The sequence below is a fragment of the Acanthochromis polyacanthus genome, chromosome 16, assembly GCF_021347895.1.
Source record: "Acanthochromis polyacanthus isolate Apoly-LR-REF ecotype Palm Island chromosome 16, KAUST_Apoly_ChrSc, whole genome shotgun sequence".
NCBI classification, from domain to species: domain Eukaryota; kingdom Metazoa; phylum Chordata; class Actinopteri; family Pomacentridae; genus Acanthochromis; species Acanthochromis polyacanthus.
The window spans coordinates 5,461,859-5,486,900 of record NC_067128.1 but is presented as its reverse complement, the minus strand read 5'-3'; the positions used below and the strand labels follow the sequence as shown (position 1 = coordinate 5,486,900).

Here is a 25,042-nt window from a genome sequence, read left to right as displayed (position 1 = left end):
TTTTATGTCTCTTCTTTAAACATACTTTTAATCAGAGTGCTTTTCCTGGTGTCACTTGAGGTTATATAGTCCTTTGTGGCGCCTTTTATTTCTTTAAATAACATTTTATGGCTTGTCTGTTTAATTTTGCTGCAACTTGGATTTTGGAAAATACTCTATAAATGACATTTACTGTTATTCTCACTATTACACTGCTCAATAAAGTATAAATATGTCTTGTGTTTTTAAAATCTTGCAGCTAGACTGCCACTTGTAGATAGACCAGTTACAGATGAGACTTACTACAAGTTACAAATGAGGTTTTTCAAGACTATAACACTTACAAGGTGATCATTTTTGTGAAAAGTCTGCTTGCCGAGCCCCTGATGATTGATCACGTCATGCAACACAGCAGGAGATATTTCATTAAAAAAATAAGTGTGTGGGTCAATATATAATTGAGGGACTTTTGAAGTCCATGGGATACATCTTGTATGCATTTTATTAAAAGCGAAAAAAAATAATGTCTTTTGTGCTCATTATGAATTTCAGTTTTACTCATTTAGAAGAATCTTTCTCTAAAAATGCCATGTGGTGTTTGGTTATAGGCAGCCATGCTGATTTTAGGCCTGAAAACAGCAAAAATATCAACTATAATGCAAAAAGTCCTGCAATTCTATATTGACCCATGTGCATCCAAAGGGAAGATTTAATTTATTAAATAAAAATGTCTTTAATAAAAGTCTCACCTTTGGCCTTTCATCCAGGATTTGCTGGCGGATGTCCTTGTGCTTCTCCAGTAACCTCTCCTGCCTTTTACTCTGAGCATCTTCCAACTAAACACACAGAACATAAACTATTTACATGTAGAAGTATTTAGATCCTTGATTTAAATAAAAAAAAAAACATTAACATGTAAAATTACTGCATTACAAGTAAAGTCTTGTGTGAAAAATCTGACTTTAGCAAAAATACACAACAGCAAACTGTAGTTAAGTACTTGTGGTTTGCTCCACCTGTCTGATCTATTACTATTCTATGTACCATCACTAGATTATTAACAGTGAAGCATCAGTGTGTCAGCAGCAGGTTACTGTTGGAGCTGCTGCAGGTTTGAACTACTTCATGTCTAGTTTAATATTCAGGAACAGCAGATAAATAAGTGGGCCACCAGCATGATCAATGGGAGAAAAGAGAAGAAAAAGTTCTGATCCACAAATGTGTTTACAGCTTTTCTGTAAATTTTATTTTTGCTGAGATATTTGAGCATAATTTGAGCATTTAATGAAATGAAACTATGTGAGAAGTTTAGAGGAGAAAATCACTATTCAGCAGTTCAGTAGATATCTGACATGACTCTGACTACACAGAATTTAGAACAAAAACTGGCTTTCTGTTGAACAACATGATATTTAAAGCTTGTTTTATTATCTATTGTGTAAAATCTTCATCTTATAAGTAAGTAAACCTGTCACATAAATATGGTAGAGTTAAATGAAAGTGTGACGTTCATGAAAATGTAAATGCATGTTAAAATTGCAGTACAAGTCTTCAGTAAATGTTCTTATTCACCCTCCACAACTGGGTTGGAAGGTTGGAAACTACTGATCTATGATTTATTTATTGCTTTAAAAGTTATTTTTAGGCTTGTTGCGTTGCATTCTGTGTAAAAGCGTCATTTAAAAAGTAAGTGTCAGATAATCATAGTGGAGTATAAAGTGCAATATTTTAGTAGTAAGTATCAAATAATAGAAATACTCCAGTTAAAAGAAGTCAAAATTGTACTGAACCACAGTACTGAATATATGTAAATATATACTTTTCATGACTGCTTTTCAGCCATTTCAAGAAGTCAGAAAGGTCAGAAACTGCTGGTTTCATCTTTATTGGTCATTTTAAAGCTTGTAATATTATCTTTATCTACATGTAACTAAAGCTGGCAGATAAATGCAGTGGAATGAAAGCTTTAAGTAGCATAAAATTGACGTATGTCAAAACTGTACTTAAGAACATTATTGGAGTTACTTCCATACTTTCTATCACTGGAAAAAAAAAATACTAGTTGGACTGTTTTGGTTCTAAAACCTTCCGAGAAAGTTTAGCAAAGATCTAGCAATAATTATTGTTCCTTTGAGAATGCCAATACTTAATTGTTATGTGAAATTGTGGGAAACCACCGTTGTCTTAACTATGTGTTCTATTTTTAAAAGCTTGTTATAATAAACACTGAGAGAAATCTGCAGGTTAAAAGGAATTAAAACTGTCTGAAAATGCAGCAGAGTGGAAGCATTAATGGGAAATACTCTGAGAATGTAGCTCATGTATATTACTATAGTAAATAAACGTTTACATCCAGACTTGTTCTTACCCGTTTAATGTACTGAACCACCTCATTGACAAACGACCTGTTGATCTCTAACTTCTCTCTGTGGGGAGAATTTTACCATCAGTCAAAGCAGCAGCCAGTTAAATCCCTAGTATTTAGTGACACCTAGTGGTCATACTGGTACAACATCCAACTCAAGGAAACATCAATAATAATCCTCTTACTCTTCTGTTACATTCTTGTCTTTAGATTTGGCTTCATTTATCTTTTCCTGTCGTTTCTTGTCCATTTTCTTCTTCAGATCCTTCTTCTCTCTGTCGAAGGAGAGACAGAGAAAAACAGTGAGACAGAAAATTTAACTCGAATGTTAATCCGTGTGCTTTACTGCATGTTACATGGTGTGCGGCGTCTTACTTCTCACAGATGTCTCTGAGCTTTTTGAGCTGAGCACTCTGACACTCCTCTGCTATGCTGGTCAACTTCTCAACCAGCTGGAGAGAATCAAAGAAGCAAGAAACACATCAGAATGAATCAAGTGTGCATTTATGGCATGTCAACAGGTTTACTACAATATATTAATAAATAACTTCAATTTCAATTTCACTTAATTGTATATATAACATTTAAAAGAATCTTTCTGTTAAAATGCCATGTGCTGTTTGGTTATAGGCGGCCATGTTGATTTTAGGCCTGAAAACAGCAAAAATGTCAACTATGATACAAAAAGTGTGGGAATTATATATTGACCCCTGTGTTATTTTGACTGTAGCTGCCGTTATACAACTTGAATCTAATTTTGTTGAATGCTTCGGGCTTAATTCATTTTCTTAATGTTTGAAACTATTTAACTTAAGCTGCGTTTGTTGTGTTTCCGATCATAATTAAACTTTGAGTTCAGGTAAACAACACACTCTTTATCCTTCGCTTGAATGAACGTTCCTGACACCTCAGCTGTGCAGATGTAGTGAAGCAGAACATTTGTTTTCCCTCATTATACAGCAGAACATGAGCACAGCAGCAGAATGACGTCTATAACGCTCTACAGGGGGTGACCTGCAGTTTATGGCAGAGTTCATTAATGTTTGGTAGATACAGTTAGTGTGTGCTGAGCTTTTCTGAGCCATAGAACAGCAGGAGACTGTCAGCATTCAGTCCAAGTCGGGGCAAGTCAGCGTGAGATATGTTTATCTCAGTGCTAAATACATTATGTACTTGTTTATATTAGGGAGCACTGAGGGGTTTTATTAGCTTTGAGAAACTGTTTAACCCTCTGAACTCCAAGTCCTCAAAAAACTGCAGAACTGGCACCATTTATCTGGACCAAAAACTGTCAAAAACACAAAAAAACTGTCAGATTGTCAACTTTCAAAGAGATTCTGAGTGTAAAATGTGGTTCCGTCCCGGAAAAATAATCAAATTTAAGTCTAAAATCACAACATGTTATCTCAGTTACTTCATTCCACTTTGCTAAATTGCCCAAAATAACAGTTTTCACCTTAAAAAAGAAAAAAAAATTCTGTGCGATTTAGAGCAACAAAGAAGTCATGTCTGACTCAGCTGTGTCCAATTGTCACATGACAAAAATGTAATGAATTTCAGAGCGATTGAGAGGAAATTAAAACATATTTGAACAGTAAAATAAATGTAACATGGCTCAAAAACAGTAAACAAGCTGTTGAAAGATACATTCTGCATGGTGAAATATCCTTCTTGTGTTGATGTGCAGTGTAATCCAAAAAAACACCAAGTCTGTAAAGGCTGTAAAAATATAAACAATAAAATATCAATAGAACATAAAGCTAACATTCTGTTCCAGCACTGGTGATGTAGTAACAGAAATATGTTGTTTGCTGTTGATATCCAACAGCTGATTCTCATTTTACGTTAAGACGGTAAGTGGAAATCAGCCAAGCAACTTTGAATGAGGGTTCATTGGTGGGGCACAGAGGGCAGGAGCTTCAGTCACAAAGACTGCTCGGCTGGCTTCAACAGGAACAGGGGCTGAAGTGATTTATGCATTTAGATCTAAAGGAAATATGTCAATAAACGTATGTGCCGGAAACTGAAGTTGAGAAAAAAGAAGAGCAACTCTTTCTCAGGTGACTTAAAATCTGAATGCAGGATGTGACCCTAGTGCCAGTAATAAAGAAAAGAGATGCTGTAGCAGTTGTTCAGTGCATAAACACCTCACAAAAATGCAAAACTATAAGCACATATATTTTATACTGATGTGGATGCTCTCTCATAGTTTGACACTGGTTCCATCTACAGCTGATGTTACTTCTTCCTTTAATCTGTCACCCACCTGTACATTTCTCTGACCATCAGTTTGCTTATTATTTCTCTCTCCAGCCCCACATTTATAAAAGTGCATTTTGGGACAGAGTACCTGCTTTATGTGTTCCCGTTTCTGGTACTTCTCGCTGTAGTACTGCTCCTGTCGCAGCGTGAGGAGCTGCTGCTGCTGCTGCTCCTTCAGCTCCGCTAGTCTCTGGTTACACTCCTGGTCCAGTTCACAGAGGTCCTGGTCCAGATTCGACAGCGAGTGTTCGGACCGACTGCAAACAACCAGCCGCACACATAAACAGAACATCCACAAATGATCATAGTTGCTTAACTGACGGCAAGATTTGTGCTTAAAATTTTTAAAGAAGTTTACGTTCTGAACTTGCAAAGACTCCTTGAACAAAATGCAGCGCCTGATTAAAATGAACAGAAGTTTGATTTTAAACCTCCCAATCTCTTCTTGCAATATTACGGAATTCTATTTTTGCATTTTAATGATTTAATTTATCTCTTCAATAGTTATCTTGTTTACAAGTTTTAGGATTTATTGTATATTTTAAATTACATTCTAAGTATGTTACAGAAAATCTTGCCTAAAGAGGGAATTTTGACCAATTTTAACAAACTGTGGCACCATCTATTCTTTGTTAAAATATCTTTTTGCTGCTTAGTTTTATTTCTTTTCTCCTTGCTGCAATCAGACAGAACATCACTGAACAAAAAAGCTGCTCTTCAGTGATATCCAAAGTGTAAATAAAGATTGAATGAAAGAATAAAATAATGTCAGTGGCCTAACTCATTACAGCATTAGTGACTTTCATTAAAATTGTCACATGAATGCCCTCATGTGCAGAGAACTTTCTCCATGTCTCGTGTAAAAAAAAACAGCGATGTTAGTGTTTGAAGGATGTTCCCAAACTCGTCACGCTGTAACTTCTTAGAAATCTGCCGTCTTTCTTACAAGAAGCCCCTCTGAGGTCCAACACTGACTGTAATCTTTGCTTTGTGCTGAAAACTGACTCTTCAGTGTGTGACGGACACTCCTCAGGGCCACAGCAAGTCTCATTTATATTCTGTGCATCACTTAGCCTATCTGAAGAACAGAAAGCAATACAATATGCAGCGTATATTACACAGTAGATTAAAAATGTGGTTTATGGTGCGTTATGTTCTGTGTTCTTCTGCAGATGGATGACAGAAGGATCTGAATCAGGATGTGGAGTCGTATTTTCTTTCAGTGGTTTTCACACTTTCTCTTGATTTCTGTGTCAGATTTTATATACATTTTCTTCCAACAATAATTCCAATTATCCCCAAAGAAGCTGCTTTTTAAAACAACTGAAATACAAACAGACTTTAGAGTTTGCAGGTAAACGTGACAAAAATATGCTGAAGAGAACAAAGATTCTCTGCAGCCAAATGAAACTATTAGTGAGTCTCTAAGATCTACGGAGATAATGCTGCACTCTGTTCTGATAAAAACTTGTTAAAAAGACACTCGCTCTTTGATTCTGAATGATAGATTTCAAAACCTGATCTTTTCTTACATCATGCTGCTGGAAACAGACACCTTGTCTACATTAGAGCCAGTAAAGTAACTTTTCTTGCTTCTTCTGGATTCCTTTTGAAGACAGAACGGAGCAGAAGAGGGACGACTTCAAGAAGAAAGACATTAGAAGCGCTCGGCTACCTACCTTTTCTTACCATCTCGTTTGTGGCTCTTCTGCAGGGCTGAGCGCCGCCGCTGATGCTGGTTCTGCAGCTCGGACACTCGAGCCGTGTGCTCTTTGATGAGCTCGCTGGTCTTGCGGTGGTGTTTCCGAACCAGCTCCTTCATCTCCTTGTACTGCTTCCTCTGCTCTCGGACGAAGCCCTTCTGCTGCTTCAGCTCCTCCACCGTCTGAGCCTCCAGTTCTGAGGACAAAGAGCAGAGGACCATGGAGAGAAGACGACAAAATGAACGAAAGAAAGTGCTGAAGTTCCGTCTCAATAATGAAAAACTTTTTTTGTCTTCTCACAACAAGCTGCACCAATCCATCTGTTGCACAAATACGACTATATTATTGTTCTCCACGTATTTTCTTGTCTCTTTGAAGGTCATAAACTGAAAATGTCCTTGGAAGTGATGAAAAATGCAGCCATAAAGGTTTGCTTACACTGTAAAGATGTAACTTTTCTGAAAGCTACATCACTGCATCACTCAGTAATGTGATTATTTGTGATGTTTTGCACATTTACGTTCTTTAAGACTAATCTGGTTGCAGGAACTTGTTGCAGAGCTGTTGTGCAGAGGTGATGGCAGATCGTGGGTTTAGTCGACATATTTCTTACATAATGGTCACTAGCTGCCTGATCCAAATGTCATGAAAAGCATCCGGCTTGTTAGCCTAGCCGCGCTAGACAACCCACGGCAACGAATTTAATTCTCTGCCAGGGTGGGTCTAGTTACCCTCGGTAAACCTTGAGGTTGGATGCTCCTAAAACTGGCCGGACGAATCACCATGAAGTGTAGAGTCAGAAGGCGGCCGTAACTAAGTGACGACAGAGGCGCGACGACGATTCTGACAGAAACAACCGGAAACAACCATAGAAACAAGGATAGACAAGAAGATGGCTGCGCACAATAAACAGTTATCTTTCGACTCGCCTTTGGCCACAGCCCTTAAAGATTTGAAGCTAAAATTCAACTTGAAAGATAAACAAATGACGGCACTGAAGTGTTTCATTGAGAAGAAAGACGTATTTGGACTTATGCAGACGGGATATGATTTCCGGCGCTCTAGGAGCCTATTCGTTGCGCTGATTGGTTGTATACCTACCCAATTGCTGCAGAGTGATTTGAAAGACAACCTTTTAGCCCGCCCCCCTCCCTGTCGAGAGTTCCCAGACCCTTGTGTCTTCAGACCTGGGTCTAACGCGGCGAGGCTACCGGCTTGTATGACCAATTTAGAAATTCAGAAATGTATGTTTTAAAAGCCAGAAAAGCATCGAAAAACTGGAAATATCAACAATTTACTATATCCAGACCTGGAAATGTCTAAAAATTCCCTTTTTCTCACAAACTGTGTGATAAACCTGAATAATCAATATGTGAACAAACGGGACAAAACAAAACAAAAACACTGTTTAAAATACATGAACACCAAAATCCATCAGTCTGGGAGTCAAAAGGTCAAATAAATGTTCAAGTGATTTGAAATAAGGGGCAGAATATAATTAATAAAATCAGCAGACAGATGCAGTCAGGACATCATCTCACCAGTGAGGACACTCTGAATGATGTCTTCAGTCTTCACTGATGGTTTCAATGAACCTGTTGCCCAAAAACAAAGTTCACAGGTTATCAGTCAGCTTTGAAACGCTTCTGACTCGAATATCCAACAAAACAATGCTTTCTTTCGATAATACACAGAAAAGAATATAAATAAAATTGCTGACTGAGTATTTTCTTTTTTCTGCAAGTACAATCTTAGATGCAGATAAATATTTTTACTTGCGTTTTTTCATTCACAACCTATTACTTAAACTGTTCATTAAAACATAACATTTATTTTTAGTATCATGTTTTCATGTTTAGAATCGTATTTTTTTTTTTAAAGGAGATAATTCAAATAATCTGGATTCCGACAGTAATTTCTCTCATCTAGTTATTGTGACATTAAAAAAGTAACACCCAACTAAGAATAAAGGTGTATATTTATGTAATACAGTCAGAATGCAATTCTAAAGTTTAAATCAGGTCAATGTTGTGTTAGGGAGACAATACAGGGGAATGGGGCATAGAGACATAACCACGAAACGTCTCCAGTCGATTATTTGCATTAAAAAAAGTTAGTTTTTGTATTTCAAGTTTTTAAAATTTCATGTTTACATATTCAAATAGTGTATAAGGTTATTACATATGCCATAATTTGCATAAATGTCCTTTAGACAAAGCAAAATAAAAACTATTTCTTTATGTTAGTCAGAAAGAAGACATGTTATGGAAAATAAGAAGCCAAAAAGTTAAAAAAAAAATATGAAAAAACAATGTCTTTGGCTGCAGTGTTTCATCTTAAAACAAACTATTTGTTTTATAATACTAAACAAATGCAAAAAAGCCATAAAAAACTTAAAATTGATTGATTCCATAAAAATAAAAAAAAATTTGTAGAATTTAGTTTTGTTAGTTTTTCTTGTAAACAATAAATAAAAAAATATAATATGTATTTGTTTGTGTCTGTCCAATGCAGAAACACCTTTTGAAACAAAAATATTTTGCCACAAATATTTCATGATAATACTTGAGATTGTGCCAAATATGATTTTTGTCCACCACTGTATGTGTAACAAATGTATACAAATAAACATCTGTATAATAAAAAATAAACAAATGTATATAAATAAGCATCTGCATAATAAATATATAAACAAATGTATATAATTAAACACTTGTACTCGTGCATTATAGCAGCCCATTAAACAGTCTGATAGCAGCTAATAGAAAGGACATAATATTAAGACTTTACAGTAAGACAATACGACCAGTTCAATGTTATATTTCAAGTAAAGTGTTGACTTAAATGACTGTGATGCTGCAATGTAATTAGGAAAGAATTTGCAGTGCTTGTATGAGTTTTGAGCTGCTCCATGTGTGCTGAGCTGCAGGCCGGTGAGGTGTTCCAGTACCTGCAGACTGAGGCTGGTGTCCGACCAGTGAGGGAGGCTTCGGGGTGATGATGGGTGTGTGGCTCAGTCCGTTCTCTGAAGGCAGCGCTGCCCTCTGGTCCACCTTAGACTCTGAGGGAGCATCACTGCCTGCCTCCACCTGTCAATTCAACATGGACATCAGACGTTTTCTGCTCCCAAATGACAGAGTAGAAGTTTTTCAACTAAAAATCAAATATTTTCTTTCTTGCTCTTTCCAGAGCTCACTTGTTGTACCCGAGTGCTGCAGGTCAGTCTGTAGACGTAACTTTGGTAACCCAGCCTCAGCATGGCTTCCTGTGCAGATTCTTAATTTCCCGTTGGCTCGCCCGAATCTCGGACTACACACTCTTATCTCTGAAAGGTTAATGTGATTTTCAATAATCTCTGTTCTATTCATGCCAGCCAGATCTTTTTCCTTTTCTCTCCCTGCTCCTTCCACATTTATCTCCCCCCACTGCCTCTTTTGGTTGCCGTTGCCATGGTCGCAGGATGAAGCAGGCTCGTCCCCATGGGGAATCATATCAGTTGGCAAAGCAGATGAACAAAGCCCCTCAGGAGCAGCCCTTTCCCTTCCAGTCCCCTTCACCAGTAACCCCAGATAACCCGAAATTCATCCTCACTTCAGTCTTAGAGACTTTTGTCACATCCCTCCTCAGATGTCGTCCATTTGTGCACCTTCATTTATCCTCAGCGGCTTGTCAAGTTCAATAAAAAACAACTGAAACTATTCATCAAGAATACAAGTTAACAGTTTCTGGTAAAATCCTTCCTCCTGCTTTTGTTGTAGTGCTGATGGCCCATTATTGTGACACGCTAACAATGAAATTTCTCCTCAGATGGAACAAAAAAGGTCACATCCTCTAAAGCAGCAGTGACTTGTTAAAATTCTCTGAGCTGTTTGGCATTTCTGTTCAAACTGAGGCCTGTCTTAAAGTTAAAGGTCGCTGTCAACTCCAGCTTAAGAACATATAATTATTTCCTACAGTGCATCAGTGACTAATACGAGCTTTTTTTAAATGAGAAATACTTCAGATATTGTTAGATGTGAAGAATAAAAACTTTTTAGAAGACTTTAAATGTAAATTCTTCAATTTAGTGATATTTTACAGATTTGCCCTGTTAAATTACAGAAAATAATTATGTTTAAATGATGTCCACATCACACATCTCTGTTAGAAATGTTAATTTGTCCTTTTAAATTGTTTAATTTAGAAAATTACACATTTTTTTGCTGACAATAACTAGTAAAGTCACAGAAAAAAAAAATATTTACACTAAAAAAACAGTCCAAAACTGTAAACAATGTCAATATGAAATACCAAAACTTCTACAAATACTAATTTGTCTTTTTACTATGTTTGACTGTAAAACGACAATTTTGTAATTCTTTTCTTTCTGTATTTAAATAAGAAAAAATAATTTCTCACTCATTTTTCATTTCTCGCATTTCTGAGTTCTGGCTGTTTCCACAGAAGTGCAGAACTTTATATTGCAGTGAAAAATGTGACAGGAGCTAAAAACACACAAAAACTGCTTTAGGTTCAGATTGCTGAAGTATTGATATCAAAAATCTCTTGAAATGGATCATAATAGAGTTGTTCTCTGAAGAAAGCGTGCTCTGCTCTCTGCATCTTTACATTCTTCCAACTACATGTTTTGATTTCTAAACCAGATTTTCTCTCATAATGAGAAGAGAAATCGTCTCAGTCAACAACTGATCACTGGCAGACTCTAAGCTTGTCACACTTCTACACACGTGGACAAAATTGTTGGTACCCCTCAGTTAAAGAAGGAAAAACCCACAATTCTCACTGAAATCACTTGAAACTCACAAAAGTAACAATAAATAAAAATTTATTGAAAATTAAATAATCAAAATCAGCCATCACTTTTGAATTGTTGATCAACATAATTATTTAAAAAAAACAAACTAATGAAATAGGGCTGGACAAAAATGATGGTACCCATAACTTAATATTTTGTTGCACAACCTTTTGAGGCAATCACTGCAATTAAACGATTTCTGTATTTGTCAATGAGCATTCTGCAGCTGTCAACAGGTATTTTGGCCCACTCCTCATGAGCAAACAGCTCCAGTTGTCTCAGGTTTGATTGGTGTCTTCTCCAAATGGCATGTTTCAGCTCCTTCCACATATGTTGAATGGGATTCAGATCTGGGCTCATAGAAGGCCACTTTAGAATAGTCCAACGCTTTTCTCTCAGCCATTCTTGGGTGTTTTTGGCTGTGTGTTTTGGATCGTTGTCCTGTTGGAAGACCCATGACCTGCGACTGAGACCAAGCTTTCTGACACTAGGCAGCACATTTCTCTCCAGAATGCCTTGATAGTCTTCAGATTTCATCGTACCTTGCACACTTTCAAGACACCCTGTGCCAGATGCAGCAAAGCAGCCCCAAAACATTACTGAGCCTCCTCCATGTTTCACCGTAGGGACAGTGTTCTTTTCTTCGTATGCTTGGTTTTTGAGTCTATGAACATAGAGTTGATGTGCCTTACCAAAAAGCTCCAGTTTGGTCTCATCTGTCCAAAGGACATTCTCCCAGAAGCTTTGTGGCTTGTCAACATGCATTTTTGCAAATTCCAGTCTCGCTTTTTTATGACTTTTTTTCAGCAGTGGTGTCCTCCTTGGTCGTCTCCCATGAAGTCCACTTTGGCTCAAACAACGACGAATGGTGCGATCTGACACTGATGTACCTTGGCCTTGGAGTTCACCTTTAATTTCTTTGGAGGTTGCTCTGGGCTCTTTGGATACAATTCCAACGATCCGTCTCTTCAATTTGTCATCAATTTTCCTCTTGCGGCCACGTCCAGGGAGGTTGGCTACTGTCCCGTGGGTCTTGAACTTCTGAATAATATGAGCCACTGTTGTCACAGGAACTTCAAGCTGTTTAGAGATGGTCTTATAGCCTTTACCTTTAAGATGTTTGTCTATCATTTTTTTTCGGATGTCCTGGGACAATTCTCTCCTTCGCTTTCTGTTGTCCATGTTCAGTGTGGTACACACCTTTTCACCAAACAGCAGGGTGACTACTTGTCTCCCTTTAAATAGGCAGACTGACTGATTATGAGTTTGGAAACACCTGTGATGTCAATTAAATGGCACACCTGAGTTAATCATGTCACTCTGGTCAAATAGTTTTCAATCTTTTATAGAGGTACCATCATTTTTGTCCAGGCCTGTTTCATTAGTTTGTTTTTTTAAATAATTATGTTAATCAACAATTCAAAAGTAATGGCTGTCTTTGATTATTTAATTTTCAATAAATTTTTATTTATTGTTACTTTTGTGAGTTTCAAGTGATTTCAGTGAGAATTGTGGGTTTTTCCTTCTTTAACTGAGGGGTACCAACAATTTTGTCCACGTGTGTATGTCCTTCATGCATGATAGAAACAATCTCTCACCTCTTTGTCCCCCTCCTCCTCTCCTCCCTCCTCCAGGGTGAGAGCAGCCAGCTGATTGGCTCTCTGCTCCATCAGGTTGACGTAACGGATGGGATTGGATAAGGCTTCGATGACATCTGAGGAACAGGAACAGAGACGGTTCTGTAACACTCAACGTGAAACATTTCTTTATGTGTCATTAATATGTTCGTCCAACTCACCTGCAAATGTGTCTGGGACGTAATCTTTCACTTCAACGTACACAAACAGAGCAGGTAGCGTCAGCGACTGGTTCTTCTCATTCCTTAGACTGATGTAGTGATAGCCTGCAGGGTTGGAGTCGCAAATAAGCTCAGATTTACAGTAAGTAATCCAAACAGCTAAATACAATCACAGCTTATGCAAAAATGTACAAAAATCTTTCATGTAATGGTTTTGGTCAGTCTTATAGTCGCACAGACCAACACACACCCCCTGTCAAAAGTTTTAGGACATTGTCTCATTCAAATAAAGTAGAACCTGTCCTAAAACTTTTGACAGGGGGTGTATTTCATCATATGGATGTGATCAGGGCAGGACTCTGATCATACATGTAAAGTTTCAGGCAGACTGGAGCATGTTCAGGACATCTACACAGCATTTGAAATTTCATGGTGAAGGATCAAAATTCCAGAGGCCACCACGGACACGCCCTTTGACTTTGGAAAAAGATTTTAATAACTTTGGATCATTAAGGCCTCCTGTATGTTACTGGCCGAATTTGAGGTGAATTGGAGTTTCCCCCTAGGAGGAGTTTGCTCTAGAAAAAAAAGAAAAATGGGCAAAATCTGACATTCAAAGCCAAATAGCTCACTTCCTGTTCGGTTTAGAATGTGGCTGTCACTGACTTTTTTGTTCAGCCTGATGTGCTGCATATGTGTACCAAATTTGGTAGATACACCCCCTGTCAAAAGTTGTAGGACAGGTTCAACTTTATTTGAATGTGAAAGTGTCCTAAAACTTTTGACGGGGTGTAGGTTTGGTTTTACAGGGCTTTTCCTGGTTCAGAATAGGCCTTTAGGGGATGACTATGAGCCTCATACAGCAAAAGCAATAAGCTCTCTGGAAATTACACAAGCAAAAATGTCTATTATGGTTGAGTAAATGAAGCCCCAGTTAACCAAAACTGATTAAAAATGCTGTTATTCCCTTTTTTTTTAAAATCATTTTGGTGCTGGTTAGTTACCTTAGGCACTGGCTAAAATATCTACGCAAGGGTGCAAAAAATTCCCCTATCCAGGAAAAGCCCTGTTTTATATAATTTGTCTTACAAAACCAGGTCAGGCGAGAACTAAAGTTTAAAATGATGATGAATAGTAAAAGACTTTGGTACCTGGACGGATGGCTGACACAGGAATGATGCGGTGGCCGATAAACTTCCCTCCTTCTTCAAACACTGCTATCCTCAGTGAAGCAAGCGTGGGCAGAACAACCTGAGAATAACCATATAAAAAGGTAAAAAAAATGCATTCTGCAAATAATTATTAAACAGACCGTTCAGACTAAACAATGTTGTGACAGATCCGTGTCGATGCTTAATTTCAAATGCATAAAATTGCGCTTTTGTGTTACTACATTTACCTGTGGCTACAAAATGAAACTACACTGAAATTCCTTATTAAGTCACAGTTTTGTTTTCGGCTTTATAACTTTTGGACATTACAACTAGATGCCTGTATTTATATCCACAAGCACCGTGATGTATTTAAGCCGAATAAAAACTGGAGTCACACCTTTTTTTGGCGAAGATTTGACATGTTCGGACTGTCTTACCTTCTTAAAAACAATGGCCTCCTCCTCCCAGACGGGGTTGATGGCATTACCCTGAGACGTCTTTGTCTTGAACGCTTTCCTCTTGGTGTCCACAGGTAAGCCGAACATGTCGATCTCCACGTATGTACCGACTTTCTTATCTGACAGGAACTGGCCTGAGATGATCTGGAAGGAAGGAGGGTGGAAAAAATGTCACCAAACGCACACTGACAGAGCTGCACAGGCACCGAAAGTCCAACACAAATACACACACCTTGACGGACAGTGTGTTGGCTACTATCCCGTCGACTGTGCTCTCAGTGAAAGGATCAAAGTGCTTATCCGGCCGTCTCATAAACTCCGGTTTCAGTCTGTAGCCACATTTCCCGTTGTACTCGTACATGCCCAGATTCAGCTGCATCGACAAGTCTGAAGAGGGAGGACAGAGAGACGATAAAGTGTATATGTGAGTAATAACAGAGAAATCAAACATACAAATGAATGAATTATTTTGCAGCCTTCCCTCACCGATAGTCTGGAAGTTAAGAGCCACCAGCTGACAGCCGGCGTTCCAGAAGAGCTGAGGGTTGTAGTTGGATGAATCTACTCGAGTGCCTTTAGGGTAAATCCTGCTCAGCTGCAGCTTGTTGTACCTGAACACAGCCGGTTAAGGAAAAGTCTGCATGATCTGTACTATGTAGGACCCATGAGGGGTACAAAAAGGTCCCTGTGTGGTGAAAGTCCACTTTTATTGTGTTTGGGCGTTGTTATAAACTATTGGTATTAAGATATGAAGAAGTTCACTTGATAAGCCTTACTTTAAGCCTAGCTGAGGAGTTTCTCATTTCTTTAACAACCACGTTGGAAGACAAATCCTGTGGTCATGAAGAGGATGCTAATCTGTCTCAGAAGGGTCAAATTATTGGCCTGCATCAAGCAAAGAAAACAATCAAGGAGATATCTGAAACTACTATAGGTACAGAACTATCCAACGCATCATTAAAACCTGGAAGGATAGTGGTGAACCATCATCTTTGAGGAACAAATGGGATCGGTCATGTGGTCTGATGAGTCCAGATTTACCCCGTTCCAAAAGTGGAGGGGGCATCAGGGTAAGAAGAGAGATGGATGAAGTGATGAACTCATCATGGCTGGTGTCTACCAGCCTGTGGGGGTTAGGGTTATGATCTGGGGTTGGTCTGGTTCAGCAGCATTATGTTCAGCCCCACTGAGAATCTTTGGGATGATCTGGAGAAGACTTTGCACAGCGGCCCGACTCTCCCATCATCAATATAAGATCTTGGTGAAAGGTTAATGCCTCTCTGGCCAGAAATAAATGCTGCGAATGAGTGCCATACTCCAAGCTAAAGGCAGTCCCACAAAATATTAGAAAATATTTTTTTTGGCCAGGGAGTGTATAAGTAAGTGTATTCTAAGTGTACTGGACTGTCGCTAATGCTAATTAATGGGTTACTCGAGTTTTGCAAGTTAAATGAAAGAGCATATTGTGTGAAATAATGCTTCACCCAGAAATTAGCTAAAGAAGATTCAAGATTTTTATTTGTCACATGCAAATACAGTGTGGGCAGTGAAAATCTTACAGTGTTCTGCAAGGCTCTGCAATAACAGCAAGAGACGATGACAGCCTTCCTTAAAATAGAGGAGAAATCGTCACAATCAGAGGTAAGTGTGAACTAAAGTGCTGACTACATTTTGAACGCGATATACATACAAATAACAGCAAGAGATTTAGTGGTGTAACCTCAGACAGGCTGCTACAACAGAAGTTGTGTGAATATGATAATGTGTCTGTATGAGTGTGTCTAGTGGGAGAGCAGACACTTTGCTTCATTCATGTTCCAGAGTGAATATTTGTAGCTTTAGTCATTCATTAGACTCCAACAGCCTGCAGCCACGTTATGCAAATGTTGCTGTTTCTGTATGTTAGATATAGAGGAAAGAAATTACTTTAAAGTTATGCACGCCAGGAGGAGTACAACAACCATAAAACACAACTGAGACTCGTACAACCTGTGTTCTTAATTCAAAATATGAATTAGCCACTTTAAATTACACACAGTGATCTGCATATTATATTTATATCATTATAAGTGAACAAGATTAGCTACCAAAGTGATTAAAATCAGACCAAAGAACAGCATTCTACTGTATTTATCATCATCTTAAAGTGAGACTGCAAGAGCAAAAACTCGACATACATAAACCTAATTTAGAATCAGACACTAAGAGATGTTTTTAGTAGAACAAAGCACAGCTTCAGCAAAAACCAGAAGGATACTCCACAAACTCTACAGGGGATTTGGTCAGTTGTTCCAAAGCTTTGGTCTCTACGAAGGACGACATCTGGTAGCTGCGACTCATCTCTGTGGAAAAAGAGATAATTATCAGTCATTCAGAACAAACTAATGGCTATGATACAGAACGAAAAATAAATCATGGGACCTTGTCTATCTTGATGTATAGGTAGACATTTTTCCAGCTGTTTCATAGAGTTATCGAAAGTTATTTTCTTCCTTTAGGTATCAGTGAATACAGCATTTTTGTAATACATGTAGTTCATTTTGTAAGAAAATGTTTTAAGATGACCTACACCAAAAGCTAACATCTGCAGGGATGTTCTTTTTTTTTTTTTAAGGTGAATGGTTTAACCTTAACATTCACCCCATTTTAAGGAATTTTCATATTTGGAAAATGCTAAACTTTTTAACAAAAGAATGTGAAGGCAAAAATGCATGTATGAGGCTAGATTTGAAAGGTTACCTAGTTTCTGAAAATGTTTAGCCGTGGCTAAAACTAGCATAAAAGCCTCTTGAACAGCCACGAGGTTGGCAGCATTTCACATAGATATTTATGCCTCTGCCAGTTAATTTACTCTGCATGTGAGTTTGTTTCTATTCTTTTTGCACCACCAACAGATTTTGCACTAAAATTTTGCTGTACAGCTGTGCAATGTCAGCAAAGGGAGCTTGTTCTGTTTTATATGAATAGAAATGGTTCAACTTTTGTCAAGATTCTCCACAATTCACTATACAGAAAGTCCTTGGTCTAGAATTTTATACAAGTGCGGTTGAAGATAAAGGAACTCTTGAGCATCAGGCTTCAGTGTACCGCCGGCGGTACACCTACTAATTTGCGTAGGAATTTCAAGAATGTCCGACGGGTGCAAACGCGATTATACAAACACTATACACCGATGGAAAGCTTAGATTCTCATGAATCCGCCGGTATAAACCACTTTCAGATGCGATTACCACAGCGGGTGAGAAAAACACATTTGTCCGACAAAAACAAATATTCATCCATCCGTTCTCTACACACGGCTTCAAAGCACACAGCGCGACTCACATTTCCGGGTTTATTATTACACACAAAAAAAAAGATTCCACAAAAAACGGCCATAATCCAACCTTTTACATCAGATGACACAAGCCAGTAAACTATTTTGTCCAAAACATGTCCTGAAGTCGGTATAAAATCCCCGAATCGGTCGTTTTCAAGGAAATGCACCTCCCGATGCGCGTCCAATATTCCCCGTATTTTTCGTAATTTTTTTTATTTAAAAATAGAATATTAGCGATTTTTTGTACTGAAAACGGCTGGAATTGACTGAAGCTTAAAGGGTTAATGAGAAAATGATGTTTAGGAGAGAGCTGAGCGTATCCAAAAGTTTCACACTCCTGCACACTGTCTAACTTGCAAAAAAAACATATTATTTATGACATGCCAGGGCTAAACTTTCATCAGGCACATTTTTTCTGGTAATTTAGAGTGTAGGAGTCAGTTTGCAACTTTTAGAAATATAGATGTACGTTGGTGGTTTACATAATTTTGGCATAAAGCATCTCTGGGTTAGTTATTCGGACATAAAATATTATAGACAAGGACAAAAAAAATCACTTTTTGAGGGATGTTTGAACTGATGTAGTTTAAGTTGTGTTTTAGCCAGATTTTAAGGAAGGACATTTTCAAAAACTAGACGCCGTTGCCTTTCAAATTAAGTTTCATAAATGCATTTACGCTTTGCAGTTTTTCTGTTAAAAGCTTTTGCCTTCATAAATTGTCAGAAAATGGTTGACCAGTGTTTCCACAAATATGTTTTGTTCACAACAAAAATATATTCAATTTACTGTCATAAAGGCTGAAAGAAACCTAAAATTTTCACATTTCATAAGCTGGAAACAGACAATGTTGATTGTTTTTCTTTATAAACTACTCAAACTAAATAAATGCTTATCAAAAATAATTACTCAATGATATACTAGTTAGATTAATCATTGCAGCTCTAATGCCAAACAGGCAGAAAATCCATAAAATGGTGTGGGAATTTTTTTTATTGTGTTAAATATCTACATATTTTACTTTTTATACATAAAGGTGTATATATACGTTTACTGTTCTTACTTTTGGAAGCTTCAAAGCTGTTAAACTTGACAGGTTGGATGTAGATGACCAGGTTGGACATTTCCTCTGTGGCAAACGCTTCACTGCCTGCTGTGCCCTGCACATTAAAACACATAGAAAAGAAATGTCTAAATGCAAAGCAACACAATGATCTGACAAAATATCATCTTTAACACTAATAAGAAGGATTTCTGAGCTTTACATGCCCAAAAATAGCCTCAAAGGTCTCATTATTCAGTGAGACTTTGGAAGACACATGAATTATAAGCAGATTTTACTTACAAAATATGCTAATGATTGAAGTAATGGCTGCCAGATACAAACCTCATCCATTGAGCCCTTTTTACAATCATCATCGTCGTCATCTTCATCCTCACTTTCAGCCTCCACCTCACCTAAAGCACAGATAAATACAACAGATAAGTTAAGCATGCTTAAATTTTATTGGCATTTCCGCAGACTCGATGCAAATGTCAGGGCGGCTGGTTTGAGAGCTGATAGCCTTTAAACAGTCTTTATCTGCGATCATTTCATTTAAAAAGCAGCGACACTAACAAGGCTAAACCGACGGGTCCCAGCTCCTGGAGTTGCTGGTGTGAGGAAATTAATTTGAATATTGTTTTGGCTGCGCTGCCCCAGCCTCTGCACCGACATAATGAGCGATCCGCTAAAGATTTCCCACCGAGTCCGAGGTCACGCCGACAGAGGAAATTAATTTTACCGGTGTAATGGTCAAACTGACCTATAGCTTCTGCGGCGGCCTAATGAGGGCTCCGCTAAACATTCCAGTCTACGGTCGTGTAGTTTGTATAACTCACCGATGGACTTTCTGCCCTGTGGTCTCAGGCTGAGCTCGGCTCCCTCCGAGGGCTGGGAGGAATCCGCCATCTCCTCTCTGGTTGAACCTGCAAGGAGGAAAAACTTTTTAATATTCTTTTCACATTAACAGGTTGACTCACTCATTAAAATTTCTCTCTGATTGATTATTTAGTCGATATGCTCTCAATTGACCAAATTCTCATCGGCCAGACAGCCAGGTGTTTTTTTTAATGAGGAGAAAAGCACTACATCTCCACCTGCCCAGGATTAATCCATCATGTTTGGCAGCCAGAGGAACTCGTGAACACCATGGGTGTTTTTTGCTATTTTTTAACCTTATCCGACGTCTAAAGACATTTATTTTGAGTCACCATGTGAAATAAGTTGTTGCTGTGGATAAATTGGACGCCAAAAGTCAATTTTAAACATGTTACAGCTCAACAACCAACATGCCAGATCATCTAAAAACAGCAGCTACCTTGTCTGCGTTATATTTCTGAATAGCTCTTGTGCTGAATCACCATTTAAAACGGTTGTATTTTCAGAAATCATATGAACATGTGCAGCTGATCTGCTCTGAGTCTATACTTATCATTTCAGTTTGAAATAACCAGGTTCAGTTGGTTCAATATGTTGCAAATACCGACTTTTTGTTACGTTTTAGGATTCATTTATTTAATTTGGAGATGTTCCTTCAGCACCAGACTTCTGATGGTTCAGAAAACAATTCAACAAATGGCAAAAGAACATTTTTTTTTAAAATGGACAACTCTGTCAGTGCACATTTAAACACAGCATTTTCTCACATCATATCGGTGCAGCCAACTTGAAAGTCCCACCAAGTGACTAGGTAGGGTAAAATATGTTGCTAAATATGCCAATAAGGCCAGCGGGTGAGTGAACTGTACTTGATTTAGTTTATCAGTTGAAAGGCTTTTTTTTTTCTTTCAAGAGCGGGTACAATTTCAGTTGAAGATTTTTGTTATTTGGTCCTAGAAATAAACCAACACAGAACAGATTATCAAGAAAATAAGGCAAAAGTCATTAAATTTCTGTCATAAAATGGCAGAAACTCTTAATTCACTCTGAATCCATTTGCATATCAAAACTCTTGACATCTCATTCTGCGGCTCAGGTGGTTAAGAAGGTTTGCCCACTAATTAGAATTTTGGCAGTTCAATCACCAACCACTCTACAAGTGTCCTCTGGAGAAGGCACTAAAGCCTGAAGTTGCTCCCAGTGTGGATGGAAGACAGTTGCTCTCTTGCATGGATGCTTTGCCACCACTGGTGAGTGAATGTGAGAGTGGGAAATACTGAATCAGTACAATGAGATTTGCTACACATACATACACCCACTCTTTCACAAACACATTCAATACATGTAATAAGATGAGTAATAAGAATTCAGCAGGAAGTGTATAGAATACTGCACATAATGTCTATAGTTATTGCACAGCATAAACTCTATGACTGGCTCTGAGTGCCACCAAATTAAAAAAAGCGATCGATACATGCAATAAATCCATCCAGCCATCCATTCTCTATAGACCGCTTTATCCTCATTAGGGTCGTGGGGGGTGCTGGAGTCTATCTCAGCTGACTCGGATGAAGGCAGCGGACACCCTGGACAGGTCGCCAGTCTGTCTAAGATGCAGTAAATAGTAGCTTTTTATATGTTTTTACAGAAGGGCTATAAGAAAAAGTGAAAAGTTTTAAAAGAATAAATTTGTGAAGAGATAATTATTTTCTCTCTGGCCAATGGGATCTTGACTCGGCCCAACTGAACAGCATCTTCTTAGTCTTTGTTAGTCAAAATCCACACAAGAAACCAAATCTATGCTTGTTGTCCTCCTTCCTCGATCCGTGTTTGTCTCAAAATGCCACAACTTAGGCTAAAAATCTCAAATTCCATGTGCAGACCAATTTAAAAGGGAATCTTTGCTTGTGCTGCTTGTGTTCTTACACCAGGGGGCAGTGTGTGTCAGAGCAACACTGAGGCTCAGCGCTGAAATGAAGGTAAACGGTGATGGATTGCACAGTCTATCGTAACTGAATGATGCACTGAACAAACAAACACAAATGAAGGCAAGAAAACACTGAAGCATGCATGCACACAAACACTAAAGCACACAAAGGAAGTGCAGACAACTTTACTGCAGCTATGAACGAATGAAATGATGGAACAGCTGTGAAAATATAAAAAACCCTAAATTCATATTAGACAGCTACACTCTGCTGCATGCACACAATAAAGAGTAAAGCTGGCCAACGTTTAAGGTGCCCCAGTGACGAGGAGTCTGACAGAGGCTGTATGCAACAGCCAATAATACCCTCAGCTGATGGAGAGGGCCATGAAAATGATGAATGATAAACAATCGCAGTGATTCGCTCAAGTGATTCAGCTCCTGAGCGGCGCTGAGGTCTCGGCCCACACTGCAGACGGTTAGGCTGCATTTTTACATCCGACACTTCATAACTCAGCAGCCCCTCGGTGTGATTGGACGGCACTGTCGGCCGAAACGTGGGCGGCGTTGGGAGAGTCGTACCTGCGCTCGGCGAGGACGGCTCACACACGCTGGAAGAGTCGCTGTAGGTATTGGAAACCTGCTCGCTCAGCTTCTTCTTGGTGCTCCCGTCCGTCTTGTGGTGTTTCTTTTTGTTCTTCACCAGGATCTTCCCCATCAGCTCCATCGGGCTTGGCAGCGGCACGCCTGACTCCAGCTGGAAGGAGGAGCAGGAAGCAGAAAAGGTCATTAAATCATAGAAAAGAAATGTAAACACAGAAAAGACTGAATTATGAAAGACTTTCTGTAGAATTTTAATGTTGGATCTGTTGCATTATTACAGATTTTTCTGACACTAAATCTAAAAATTGATTAAAAAAACAGAAAAAGCACATAATGAATGAATTGTCAAGTTCTAAAATGTTTATGCATGACTGCAGAGTGCTACAATTTACACCAGATTTGACAAATGAGCTCATTACAGTTGAGGAAGATGTTTACTGGAGTGTGTCTCTTCAAATGTTAATTCATGGTCATTATTCTGCTCAAAACTCACGCAGGAAGAATCTGCTGAGCAAAAAGCTAGTTAGCGACCACGGGAATGAACACCACGCACCGATCACCACAAACTCTGTTGATATAACAGCTCAGAAGTTTACACTTTCAACACCTAATTCGGCTTCCTGGGGGAAACCGAGTGTTAAACACAAACACTCAACCTCTCGAGGGAGCCGGCCAGAAGTAGATCTCTGATTTATTTATGGGGTACACTGCTTTTGGATCACAGTGTTTAGGGATATTAATAATTTATCATCGAGGAAAGTCGGCAGCGATGATGAACAAACACAAACACACACACACTCGCTGTTTACAGCTTATATCAGCTATAAGCAACCTCCTTTTAAACATCTCTAACTTTCACTTGAATTCTACTTGAATTCTCTCAAGAGCAAGAAAACTGTGATTCGTGCAGCAGCTTGAGCCAAGGTTTTCCAGGATGTTCCCAACTGCAATTTCTGCTACGCTGCTGTTGTTGGAAGGTGATAAACAGTCAAGCAGTTTCACTTGAATGCAACGCAGGATTTCACACTTAAATGCAGCAAATAAAACATTCTTAATAAAACCGCACATGACTTGGATGGATTCAGTTGAAAGAAAGTTAATAAGGAGGGGGAAAACTGCATCAAAATCCCCCCATAAAGGCAAAAACAGTCCTAAAAAGCAAATAAATAAGTCTATTTGGTTGCTCTTATCACTTTAAGCCCTGATATATGACCAGTAGTTGAATGTAGCTGCATTTTCTTTCATGTGTTTTTTATGTGTGGATGCAAACACTGCATTTTTGTCATTCTGGCCAATTGCTGATGCATGCACATGTTTATTTCCACCTAGTTGCAGAGAACATCAGGCCTCTTGCAGTGGAATTAACATATTATTATGCCTCCTCACAGTGTGATCGCCAACTGGCAGCTGCAGAAACAAAAACTGATGCTTTTTACATGTATAAATTCAGAAGAACAAGTAAAACATGTCATATTTATGTTTATGTATGCTTATCTGCCTGACAGTGCTCATTTCTGCTGATATTTCCTTTAATTTTAAAGCCTTTATTTTCCCATTTGTGCTACTTCATGCTTCTACTCCACTACATTTCAGAAGCAAACAATGCCATGTTTCATAAACAATGTTAACAGATTCATATGGTGCTTATATTATAATATAATAAGTTAGAAGACAAATCATAAATAAAATTAGCAGTCTGCACTACAGCTGAGAATTTCCACCTTCAAATCACAGTGCAGCGTTTAAGGTAACTTTGATACACAGAGGTGATTCTATAGGGGCTAAATCAATAAGTGAAAAAGACTTTAATGGTACATAAAATCCTCTTGAAATGCATTATTAAACAGTGAAATACCAGCATGTAAATTAGTTAAAATTAGCTCCAGCTCCAGCAGCACAATGCTACACATTAATACATTGGCTATTATGATTATCTGCAAAAATGGGTCATTTCATTTTTGATGTTTAAAGCCCTTTTTCTAAATGATACCTCTGACTATTTTCAATATTTTTCTTTTAATTTGTATTTTTGCATGGAGATATCATTAATTACATTGTTTCCTTGATCAAACTTCTCAAAATTGTGCAAGAAATTGAACTTATTTTAGAAAACAAAGGACAGACCTTCCCTTTAGGAAGTATTGCCTGTTCTGTGGCTGCTAATTTTCTTATTTGTGTAACTGAAAAATGAATAAAGACCAGGAGAGATGCTTCATCGCTGGCAGGAGCAGCGACTGTGATTAAAGGTTGAATTTGTGAAATATAGCCGTCAGTCAGTCTTCAGCACCACTCGAGTCCAGGTTATCTGAATATCTCTGCCCTCGTCAGTTCTGGTGAATCTGCAGCTTAAAACCAAAACAAACTGCGATAAAAACCTTTTTTTATTACTCAAAATATTTCCGATAATTTCAGCAGTTGTTGTGAAAATGTTTTGGCAATAAATCCTTCCTCATAATAAAGTGACGAGACATAGCAAGAAGAAAATCTGCTGGAATTAAATTTTCAAGCAATTTCTGCTCATTTTTTGGAGTGAGTCAAATGTTTTCTGCTTAACTGGGAGAAACTATTCAAAAAAACATCACCAGATTCTTCTGTTCATGTTGATGTTGAATAAAACACATGTATTTAATAGCTTTAATTGTTATGTATATTGTATGTTTGCAACAAACTAAAAGACTCTCTTTGGTGATGAACTAGATCTTACCTCGTTAACATTTTAATCGATTTTTTTGTTCTTTTTTTTTTAAAGATTAATAGACA

General features: G+C 38.1%; 1 protein-coding gene across 2 annotated transcripts in view; it reads right to left on the bottom strand.

Moving 5' to 3' along the window:
* The window catches only part of LOC110951382 (1-phosphatidylinositol 4,5-bisphosphate phosphodiesterase beta-1), a 187,684-nt gene that overhangs the window by 23,761 nt on the left and 138,881 nt on the right, over positions 1-25,042 (bottom strand). For both annotated transcript variants that reach the window (XM_051960678.1, XM_051960677.1), the window contains exons 14-32: positions 22,262-22,436; positions 19,713-19,799; positions 19,219-19,289; positions 18,895-18,991; positions 16,772-16,856; positions 15,001-15,125; positions 14,747-14,901; positions 14,494-14,658; positions 14,054-14,153; positions 12,903-13,007; positions 12,703-12,818; positions 9,260-9,398; positions 7,851-7,904; positions 6,286-6,505; positions 4,695-4,863; positions 2,720-2,796; positions 2,530-2,619; positions 2,348-2,405; positions 729-815 (exon numbers count right to left, since the gene is read on the bottom strand). In XM_051960678.1, coding sequence (XP_051816638.1) covers positions 729-815; positions 2,348-2,405; positions 2,530-2,619; positions 2,720-2,796; positions 4,695-4,863; positions 6,286-6,505; positions 7,851-7,904; positions 9,260-9,398; positions 12,703-12,818; positions 12,903-13,007; positions 14,054-14,153; positions 14,494-14,658; positions 14,747-14,901; positions 15,001-15,125; positions 16,772-16,856; positions 18,895-18,991; positions 19,219-19,289; positions 19,713-19,799; positions 22,262-22,436 — 2,175 coding nt within the window. The remainder of the gene's footprint in view (positions 1-728; positions 816-2,347; positions 2,406-2,529; positions 2,620-2,719; positions 2,797-4,694; positions 4,864-6,285; positions 6,506-7,850; positions 7,905-9,259; positions 9,399-12,702; positions 12,819-12,902; positions 13,008-14,053; positions 14,154-14,493; positions 14,659-14,746; positions 14,902-15,000; positions 15,126-16,771; positions 16,857-18,894; positions 18,992-19,218; positions 19,290-19,712; positions 19,800-22,261; positions 22,437-25,042) is intronic.